General features: G+C 53.6%; 2 protein-coding genes across 7 annotated transcripts in view; one reads left to right on the top strand and one right to left on the bottom strand.

Annotated features, from left to right (window-relative positions):
* Tspan18 (tetraspanin 18) overlaps nt 1–4,255 on the top strand; it is a 128,418-nt gene extending 124,163 nt beyond the window's left edge. Inside the window, exons 9-10 of the mRNA XM_028778482.1 lie at nt 749–832; nt 1,972–4,255. Of these exons, the coding sequence (XP_028634315.1) occupies nt 749–832; nt 1,972–2,019 (132 nt within the window). The 3' untranslated portion in view covers nt 2,020–4,255. The remainder of the gene's footprint in view (nt 1–748; nt 833–1,971) is intronic.
* Nucleotides 4,256–9,915, bottom strand: part of Tp53i11 (tumor protein p53 inducible protein 11) — a 15,009-nt gene continuing 9,349 nt past the window's right edge. For 2 of the 6 annotated variants that reach the window (XM_028778489.1, XM_028778485.1), the window contains exons 3-8: nt 9,066–9,202; nt 8,511–8,569; nt 8,251–8,299; nt 7,822–7,918; nt 6,587–6,688; nt 4,256–6,245 (exon numbers count right to left, since the gene is read on the bottom strand). In XM_028778489.1, the coding sequence (XP_028634322.1) occupies nt 6,112–6,245; nt 6,587–6,688; nt 7,822–7,918; nt 8,251–8,299; nt 8,511–8,569; nt 9,066–9,194 (570 nt within the window). In that variant the 5' untranslated portion in view covers nt 9,195–9,202 and the 3' untranslated portion in view covers nt 4,256–6,111. Of the gene's footprint in view, nt 6,246–6,586; nt 6,689–7,821; nt 7,919–8,250; nt 8,300–8,510; nt 8,570–9,065; nt 9,353–9,915 lie in introns of all 6 variants that reach the window. The other 4 variants (XM_028778488.1, XM_028778484.1, XM_028778486.1 and 1 more) reach the window with 2 other exon arrangements.

The following is a 9,915-nucleotide window of genomic DNA, read 5'->3' on the forward strand; positions in this document are numbered from 1 at the left end:
ATATGTATACGATGTATATGTATGCAATGTATACAATGTATATGTATGCGATGTATATGTATGCAATGTATATGTATGCGATGTATATGTATACGATATATATGTATACATATATGAATATGTATATGTATGGGACTTGTGCCTGTGGCCAGCATGGGAGTGGGGGACAGTGGACACAAAGTACAATGTGTTTGGGGCCCAATGGGAGAGGTCTTGGCTCATCCTGCTTTATGTCACTCACAGTGCTTGGGAGGCATCAGGCACATGAGTCACATGAAGGGCTGCTCCTGTGAGGCTGGGCTGCCAGTCCCTCAGCAGCCAGGCAGGACAAGAGAGGGACTGGGGGCACTGTGGACCTCTGTGAGCTACTGTTCCACCTGGGGCGGGGCCACCATTTGGCATTCTGATTGAAGAGATGCGGCCCAGCCAGCTCTGCCCTGGGGGTCTGATCCCCACTTCTGAAGAGCACCAGGAGGCCTGGGTATTTAGACATTCCCTCATAGTCTAGGTCTGTGGCTGAGTTAGCCTTGGGAAGTTTTCAGCCTGTCTTGGGGACTGGATGTTGCAGAGAGAGGGATGTTGGTAACATTCTGTCAATGACCGGATGCTTCCCCACATCAGTATAAAAATGCCAGCCTGCAGCTGTTGAGCCCTGGGGCCAAATGCCAGGAACTTCAGTGCTGACAATGGTCCTGACTGCAGGCCACACCTCCCTGCTGTGGTTTCATTTCTGGCCTTTCCTTCCCAGGGCTGTTACACAGTGATCCTCAACACCTTTGAAACTTATGTCTACCTGGCTGGAGCCTTTGCCATTGGGGTACTGGCTATTGAGGTGAGTGGGGTCCTGCGGGGAAGCCCCAAATCTGTACACTCAGCCTACTTCCAAGATCCACAGCTGCTACCTGCTGCCGATGTCTGCTGCTAGAGTCATTCTTGTAGCCTGAAGCTACAGAGCTGTGCCTATCCCGGAACAATGAGAACAGGCAGGCCCAGAGAGGCACCCCACCTCACCCTAGCTCTGCAGTCCAAGTGCAGGGTACATGAGCAGGAAAGCGGGGGGCTTCTCAATTTGCCTTTTGTAAATGTTCAGGGGTCTTTTTAACTTGGCAATGGAGTACCCTTTAGTACCCTTCATCCCAGGGCCCCAGAACACAGCTGAGTGGCTGTCAACCTTTGAGCTACCACTCAACATTCCCTTTTCACTGCCCCTGCCCAGTTCAGGGATGCACTCTGGGGCAGTGAAGCCAGGCAGCCTAATATTCAGCCCTCACCTCCTGCTCTTTGGGAACCCTTTCAAGGAAGCTCTGGTCACCTGGCACCCTGATGTGCCATGGTTCAGTGTCCCCATGTGCCTTGTCTCTCAGGATAACAGTTCTGTGTAAGTCACAGAGGAAGTACAGGAATCATGCATTCACTAATTCCGAATGCATATATTGAGCCCCTGCTGTATGTGCCAACACTTGTGGAAGTGAACAAAGCCTCCCGAGAGAGCTAAAACCAACAAGAGACACACAGATCTTCCTGAGGCAGGGCAAATTTCAGGAATGTGTCCAGTGCACATAGCCTTGCCTCGCTGTAGCCACAGAACAGGGTTAGGGAACTGTAACCTCTGCAAACCTCACCAGCTTCCTCTGAGCTAGCTGAGAGTGCAGGCAGGGGCTTAGAAGCAAGGGCTCTGGGGGACAGCGTGTCTCTGCTCAAGCTAGGTTACCCCACTGAAGCTGTGTGACCTAAATCAAGTTGTAGGATATCTCCATGCCTCACTTCCTGCTGAGTAGAGAGGCTGCTGATGACATCACTTAGAAACCTACTTTACAAGGTAAGCACTTGGTACATACTCAGGTGCCCAAGAAGGGTTATGCTTTGCTTAAAGTCTCTGCCGACCCAAGAAAGGCAGACTTGACCTGTTTAAAGTAGTCCCTCGACATGCACCCGATCTGACTCCAGATCACCTTCTTCCTTTCTCTGCAGCTCTTCCTCATGATCTTTGCCATGTGCCTCTTCCGGGGCATCCAGTAGGCCTTGGCCTGAAGACACTCAGCCCACCACTGCCCAGAAGCCAGCCCCCTCCCTTCCCTGTCCTCTGGCCCCAGGGGAGGAAGCAAGGCCAGCCTAAATGGCCAGGAGCATAGAGCTAATTTTTTTAAAAAAAAACAAAACAAAGACATGAACTGAAGGGACCTCACTTAAGTTCTGAGGCAAGGGACATGAGCTCTACAAGGACCTAGGGCTGGCCTGGGACCAGCTGTTCCTGAGACCAAAGGTTCATCAGCTTCAGAGCCCCTTGGCCCTGTCAGACTGGAGTGTCCTTTGGCCTGGGTCCCCTCTCTTAGCATTTCCAAGATCTGAGCAACTAGGAGGCAGAAATCCGTCCTGGAGGAGAAGCTAATGCTCAGGCCCCAAGGAGACTACTTTTTACAACACAAGGACAGGCTGCAGCGCCATCTGCCGGAGAGTGAAGCTGTCCCTGCTCCTGACTGCTGGCTGAGGGTGGCTATGTGTGGGCACTGGATTGGAAGGTGGCTCTTTCATTTCCTCATATTTTGGATCAAAGCCTCTCCATGGCCCAGGAAAAGGCAGTGGCCCATCCAGTCATACAGCATGTGTATGACAAGGTCATCTCCAGGCTGCTGTTTCTCCAGCCAGAACTCCACCCTCCACCCCAATGTAAACTGGCCAGGAACTGTCTGCACCAAGTTCTACAGCTGAGAAAAATCCATACTGTGTCCACTCTGCCCTGCTTGTACCTCTGTCAGAGATCCAACTGTGATGCATTACCTGCCCCCGTGGGCCATACCACACCCCTGTTCTCCCAGGTGGAAGACACCCCCAATATTGTTCATTTCTCTCTTTCTACCCAGAGCTGAGGCTTGAATGTGTTCTTTAAGGTCCCTGCCAAGCATTCACCCCTTGCATACCTCCACATATGGAGCTCACTACCTCCCAATGCAGCCTCCTGCCTTCAGATGCTCTGACATCATCACCTCAGCAAACAGAAGGGGTTTCCATTTTTCCCTCTCTCTACCCCTTCACTCTCCTTCCTAGAGGTTAAAGTCATGCCTCTTGTCTGCGGACTTAACCCTATAGCATCTCCTACCATGACACTTTTTGACCTTTTGCTGTACATGTATTTTGTTATTCTCCCTAGGCTCAGATTACCCAGACTAACAGGTTTACAACACACACACACACACACACCAAAAACAAACAAACAAACAAAAACTTGAACTGAAGACTAGGTTAGCAACTGCTTGCAAGATGCCTGATCCTGCCAGGACCGTGTTGAATCCATTAGTGTTGTCTGTCCAGATCTCAAGATTGATTAATTATGTCTGCCAAGGGCACAGCAGGGAGGCAGTGTGGAAGAACTAAGACCCAGGCTGATTCAGAACCCAGTAGTACTAGACTCGAACTGTCTAGGAAGGCAAATGGCTCAGCTGTTGATTGGAAGCTCATGGCCAGGCTGAGGACAGAGCCCAACCACAGCAGCTGGCACCCAGAACTAGCCCAGGCATCCAGAGACCGGCAGGACTCGGACAGAGAGGGCTGAGAAGGCAGATATCAAGCCTAGGCATTTCCAGAGTAGATCGGAGACTCTCACCAGAACTTTCCACACTTATGGTAAAGTGCTCTAAAGTAGCCAGATTCAACCCAGCTGTGGATCCAGCTCCTCAGATAGCATCCTCATGGGACCAGACAGAGACAGTCTTCACCCTCTGAGGTTGCTAGTAGCCAGCTACAAGGCTGTCTTAGGACATCCTGGTGGGGCTTGGTGAGCTGCTCTGTGTACTCCCAGGGGAGGGGAGAGGAGCCCTTAACTTCACCTCTCACCCCAGGCCCAACACCCTCACCTAGATCCAAGACCCTCACCCATTAGTGAGCAGTGAGCAGAACAGCCCTTTCCTGTCCCAGAGCCACTTGCCTAAGGGACAGCTGTATCTGACAGGCAAGGAGCTAAGACTAGATCTGTGGCTCGTGCTCCTCAGTCCCCTGTCCCAAGACCCTGGCCTACCAGGGTTCTGAGCCCAGCACCTTTACCTTTGCCCCTAGGAACTCTGTTAACACACACACACACACACACACACACACACACACACACACACACATGCATCATATGCTAAAGTCTATTTTGGAATTTGTCAATGTCCCTCGCAGTAGGAAACAGAGCTAATTTATCACTGTATCTCCCAAGTCCCCCCTTTTTATATTCTATATCAAGAGAAATTTTGTAATATAAAACAGGACACCAAACAGATCGTTTCTCACTGGGTTTTTTTCTTTTTCATGTGACTGTTTCTTACAAAAAAGAAAAAAGACCAAGGAATAAATAGTGACCATGACAGAGGCAGTCTTGGGGGCCAGGCAGAAGCATGATAGGAGCTGGGTGGGGAAGGGGCAGTCAGGGCACCCTGAGCTCAGATTCAGGGTGGGGCCCTATGTCCATTGCTGCCTCCTTCCAAGCAGGTGTCTCCCAGAGGCCGCAGGTGTCTGTATGCCAGCCTTGGCCTTGACTCCACCCCATCTAAATGTATCACTGCAGTTTAACCAGGGTGACCTGGCTCCACCCCCAGGGCAGGCCCTGCCTCCTCCTGGTGCTAAGGGAAGCCTGGCAGATGTTTACTCAGGCTGCACATGGCTGGCATCTTCCGTCCCTACTGCCACCCTTGGGACTGTATCTGCATTCCTAGAGGATTCAAGAGAATAAATCCTCACCACCTCTGAGAACAGTCAACAAATGTCACCTGGTCTACGGCAGCTGGGACTATACTAAGAGCTGGCAGTGACTGAGCCTGTGCTCCGAATCAGTGGTGGGACTGAGGGACTGGCACAGAGTCAGTGACAAGAGGCAGATATACACAACGGGCCCTCTCTGAACACGCAGGGACTCACCACCCTGCCAGACCTTGGTTACAGAAGCAGCCTGGGCCACTGCTGAGCATGTCTTTCACTGAAACTTCCCTGAGTCCCCTCCACTAGGCATAGGTCATTGTCATGGGGCATTTGGCAGTAGGAACAACTGAGCCCAGGGAGGCTCTGAGCCCAGGTGTGCTAGAGAAAGATTCCTCGAGCATAGGGGACCACCGTCCTGCAGAAGGGAGAGGCCTCAGGCCAAATCTCTTAGTGTGCTTTGCTGCTGAAGGATAGGAAGGTGCTGGGAGCTAGGACCAAGGGGAGGAGCCACACAGGCTGGTGGCACAGGGGTGTGTCGTCAGCTCTAGGGGCCCACTAGAGGCTGCTAAGGGATGGTAGACTCATTTCTGTCTCGTTCTGTTGTTGAGTGTGAGGGGCTGTTGGCTTTAACCCGTAGGCCTTGGGGCAGCCTCAGGAGGGGATCTGAAGGAGGCACTGAGCCAGGTGTAGCCATGCAGGCCGTGGAGGCCATGCCAAGGAAATGTCCCCACTTTGCTTCTCCTCATAATTCCTCATGCACTAGGAGTCTATGGACAGCCAGGTGCCAGGGACTGTCAGGCCTGTGGTATATTGTCTAGCCCTGGCCTGTTGAGAAGGGACTACTGGGCTCTGGGATGCAGCCAGCCAGCCAGAGAATCAGAACACCCTACAGCAGGCCAAAGGGAGAGTCAGATGTGCAGGCTGGGGGTGGGGAACTTGGCCTAAGGGAAGTAGTCACTCCCCTTGCTAGATGACCTCAATTGGGTCTCTAGAAACACGCGTGTGTGTGTGTGTGTGTGTGTGTGTGTGTGTGTGTGTGTGTGTGTGATGGACTCACACACTGGGTTTTTGGGTGGGGAGAAGCTGAGAGCTGCTGCTGGGCCTGATACAACCTCCTAGAAAGGGCTTCCTGGCAGAGAAACTAACCTTGACTCAGCCCAGACCCCAAAACTCTACTCTAGACTGTGCCTGTTTGAGTCTAGAGGCCGAGAAAGACAGGGCAAGGAGTTGTCCCTGTACGGGGTGAGGGGTGGGGTGCCGAGGCCACAGTCTGGTTTGTCACTCCTAGAATCCCAGGAGATCCAAGCTGACTCCATGGAGTGCCCGGGAGGGAAGGAAGGTGCGTGCACCCTGCCTGCCTGCAGGCCTGCCTGGGACCCAGGGACAGTGAAGTCCCCAGCCGCTCTGGCCCAGGTCCAGGCCCAGGCAGGTCCCAGCCCGCTACACTTTCTTGGGTTTCCGGCCGACTTGGTAATAGTAGTAGATGCTGACAATAACAAAGAGGAGGCGGCTGGCCAGGAGCAGCAGGGTCCCCAGGGACATGAGGCCGGTCTCAGCAAGCGTGCCAGTGACCACTGTGAAGGAAGTTGGGGGAATCAAAGGTCAGGAGAAGACACGTGCTTGACTCTCTCCCATCATGAGGCTATGCTGAACACCCTCCACCATCCCTGTGGGGGGTGGGGTGGGGGGTGGCAGTGCTTCCGCCGCTGGCTGAGCTCCAGAAGTTTAACAGGAGCCTAGGCCAGCCGACATTATCCCTAGTCTGCTGCCCCCAAGTGGCAGGTGCCTAGAAGTGCACCACCCTGAGTGTGCTGGACTGTGGATTCAGGACACTGGTGTCTATGTTGCAGGAGTACCCAGTGCTCCACCCTCTTCCTCCTGCACCCTGCTAGCCTTCCCACCCTACACCACTCACCCAAGGACTGTACCCCGAAGTAGCAGGCCTCTGTGAGCAGAGTCCAGCGGATGATGACCTTCTCAGCTGTGTAGAGTGCGTTCCACATGATCAGAGAGATGCCTGTTGGGATCAAGCACAGGGGCAGCTTGACCCTTAGCCCAGGAGTCTGAGCCTACCTATTCCACTCCTCAGCTCAGATGGCCACTCTTCCAGTCCTCGGCTCTGCAGATCCAGCGTTCCCCCGAGGCAGCTCACATTGCCTCTAAAGCCCTAGTCCAACATGGGCAGAGTGCTCATCTCCCCAAGACTCGGTATCTTCATCTACACAATGGAGCGAGGGCCTCCAGCCCCAAGCTAGCTCTGTCCTTGTGAGTCTATGTGGAGAAGTCTGGGAACTTAGTTTCCTGGGCCTACAACTTAGTGTGTCTTAAGAGAGGATCCCCTGGAGACAGGAAACTTGTGCCAAGGAAGGACTTACTCTAAGTAATTCCCCTGGGAGAGAGAGCAGGGCAGGCCTTGATTTCAGTGGAAGGACAGCTACCATGGCTAACCTCTCAGTGTCTAATCTCTGGACACCAGAGAAGTGGCCAGAGTGTGTTCATTTGATGACAGCCACCCTGGCAGACCTCCACTACCACCTTGCTCACAGCAAGCTTAGGCCCAACTGCCCTAAGACTGGATGGAGAAGCTTTGTGTGAAAGGCCCTGTGGTCTTCTGAAACTGAAGAGTGGGCATCTTCTAGTGCGGCTGCCATTGAGACCCCACATAGAACACAGAGGAAGTGGGTATGGGAAGAGAGGGTGGATCCCCTGAAGTACCCAACGTGGGCCTTGAATGACAGACATAAATGCCAGACTCTGGTCTGCACACAATGGTGAGCCATACAAGGTTTAGGGAGCCAAATGCTGTCACTTGTGTTGAACTATAATATGGCTTCCTATCACCTGTTGTGCCCTCAGATTAGAGAAACCAAAAGGACCAATGCCTTGGGGATAAAGATGGAGTGGGAGAGGCAGTCTGGAGACCCTGGTAGGCAGGACCTGAGCTTCTTTCACCTCTGTACTTCTTTGCCAGTGAACCAACTACATGTGTTCTAACAATGGCCACACAGTGGCAGCACAGCCACAGATGAAGGAGCCCAGCCTGCTGGAGAAGAAAGGGAGGCTCTCCCAGGATTCCCCAGGAGTCCAGGAGTGGCCTTGGGGCCAGCTGGGCCCCCCCCACTCTCCCACTGTTGGCCCAGCAATACTCACTAAGGAGGGCGCCACCGTAGAGGCGGATGGGGGTCTTGCTCGTGACCTCGGCCCCATCAAAAACTGCATCATAGAGCTGGTCAGGGAGGGCAAGGGCCTGTGGGCAGCAGAGGAGCACAGGGTCAGCTACAAGCTAAGACGAATACTAGGACAGCGTCTGATGCTGGGGTCCCGGAGCCCGGAGAATGTGTGATGGTTGCTTTGGGGCACTAGTAATAGGCAGGATGTCCAGGAGCTAGCCGAGACCCTGAAGGATGGGCTTCAGAATGGAGACAGCAACAGCTAGGGATGGCATGGACGAGCATCTCAGGGGAGGCAAAGGGCCACACCCAACCATCTCCCCCCTCCATCTAGGTCTAAATCTGAGGTGCCACTAGCTGACAAGCACAGGACCTGCTTGCAGCCTGGGCAGGGACACACAGGACTCACCATGATGGCCACACTGGAGAACAGCATAGCAGAGAGAAACTGCCAGACCCTGGGGGAGGTTCAGAGAGGACAGTTACAGCCACACTCACCCTGACCCCCACTGTCAACCCAGACCCCAGGAGGAGGCACCCCGTGCAGCCCAAACAGCCAGGCTACTGGAGGAGGCGTGAACAGCCTGGATGTGATTCAGAGCCCAGTCATGTCGGACCTTACACACATCCGGGACCCAAAACTCTACCGAAACAAGACCTGCTGCTCACCTGAGCCCCAGAGGCTCCCGCACAGCAAACTTTATCTCGTTGCCCAAAACCTGGCTGATCTGTGGACACACAAGTCAGAGGCATCAGGGAAGACAGCCTTCAGCATCTCACCTATTCACCTTCCTCCAGGTCCTGTGTACATCTAGGGCCCATCAGAGCATCCCTGATTGACATGGAGGTTTCCCCAATGCAAGCTCAACCTCTCCTGCCTCCCTTGGCAGCCAGACAAGAGAAGCTGAAAAGAGCTAGTTAGGAAAGAAAGCCTAGGGTCTGCCCACCATGGACTGGAAGCCTGGTTCTGTGTTACTGATAGAACCTTAAGGAAGTTACTTAGCCCCTCTGAGTGAGTCTTAGCTTCCTCGTCTGTACAGTGGGTCAATAACCACATGGATAACCTGCAGGGCTCTAAGACAGTCTATGTCTGTACCCTAAGAAGCACTGGGTTCTTGCCCCAAAACTTGTGCCACTAGCCACATCATTCCTCTGACACTGCAGAGGGTCCGAGAAGCACAGGGAGGTCATAGGCTCGAGGCTCCTCTTCCTAGCATGGCTCACCTTTGACCGGTGTACTTCACCATCATCATCCTCCCCGCCCACGCCCAGGATCTTTCTGGTCTTCAGGCGGCTCACAAGATCTGTCTGGCTGTGCTTCTTCATGAGCGGAGGAGGCTGTTTGGCTGCCATTTTTTCTTCTGCTGAGGAACATGAGGAGACACTGGCCTCAGCCATCGTTCCTGCTGGACTTCCAGACCCCAGATCCCAATGTAGGGTGAGAAGGATGTGGCCAGGCCCTACTCAGGGCCTAAGAGAAGATGGTGCTGCGGCTGCCTCAGTTTCCTCTCCTGTAAAATGGGTTGAGGAGGATGCTTCCAGCCTGGCCTCCGTGGACATGACACAGACCAGCTGACTGGGTCAGACAAGGCCTTACAGCCAGCCCTGGAGCAGTATATGGACTTTATAGGCATTTGGACCAAGATGGAGCTCACTGACAAGATTTCTGGGTCATAGAGATAAAGGAGACATCAGAAAGATAAGGACCCTGCCCAAGCTCAGAGTGAGCCTCTTAAGTCCTAGGCTACCTGCCCAGATAATCCCCACTGCCTACAAGCTGGCCTGCTGGTCCTTCTACCTCCCAAACAGCCTTCACTGCCCAGAACCTAGAGGAGGAGAGGGAAAGAGACATTAAGCCCAGAAAAATGAGGTTTTAAGTAGTAGCCACACTGCCCAGACCTAAACCACTCCCTGGTGTCAGAATCCACAGCCTCTACCCCAGTCTACATCTACCGCCATCTTCCACAGCCCAGAATCATGCCACCCCATAGCACAGGCCACCCCATAGCACAGGCCACCCCATAGCACAGGCCACCCCACACCACAGGCCACCCCACCCCACAGGCCACCCCAC

Source organism: Grammomys surdaster, unplaced genomic scaffold, assembly GCF_004785775.1.
Source record: "Grammomys surdaster isolate TR1022 unplaced genomic scaffold, NIH_TR_1.0 338, whole genome shotgun sequence".
NCBI classification, from domain to species: Eukaryota; Metazoa; Chordata; class Mammalia; order Rodentia; family Muridae; genus Grammomys; species Grammomys surdaster.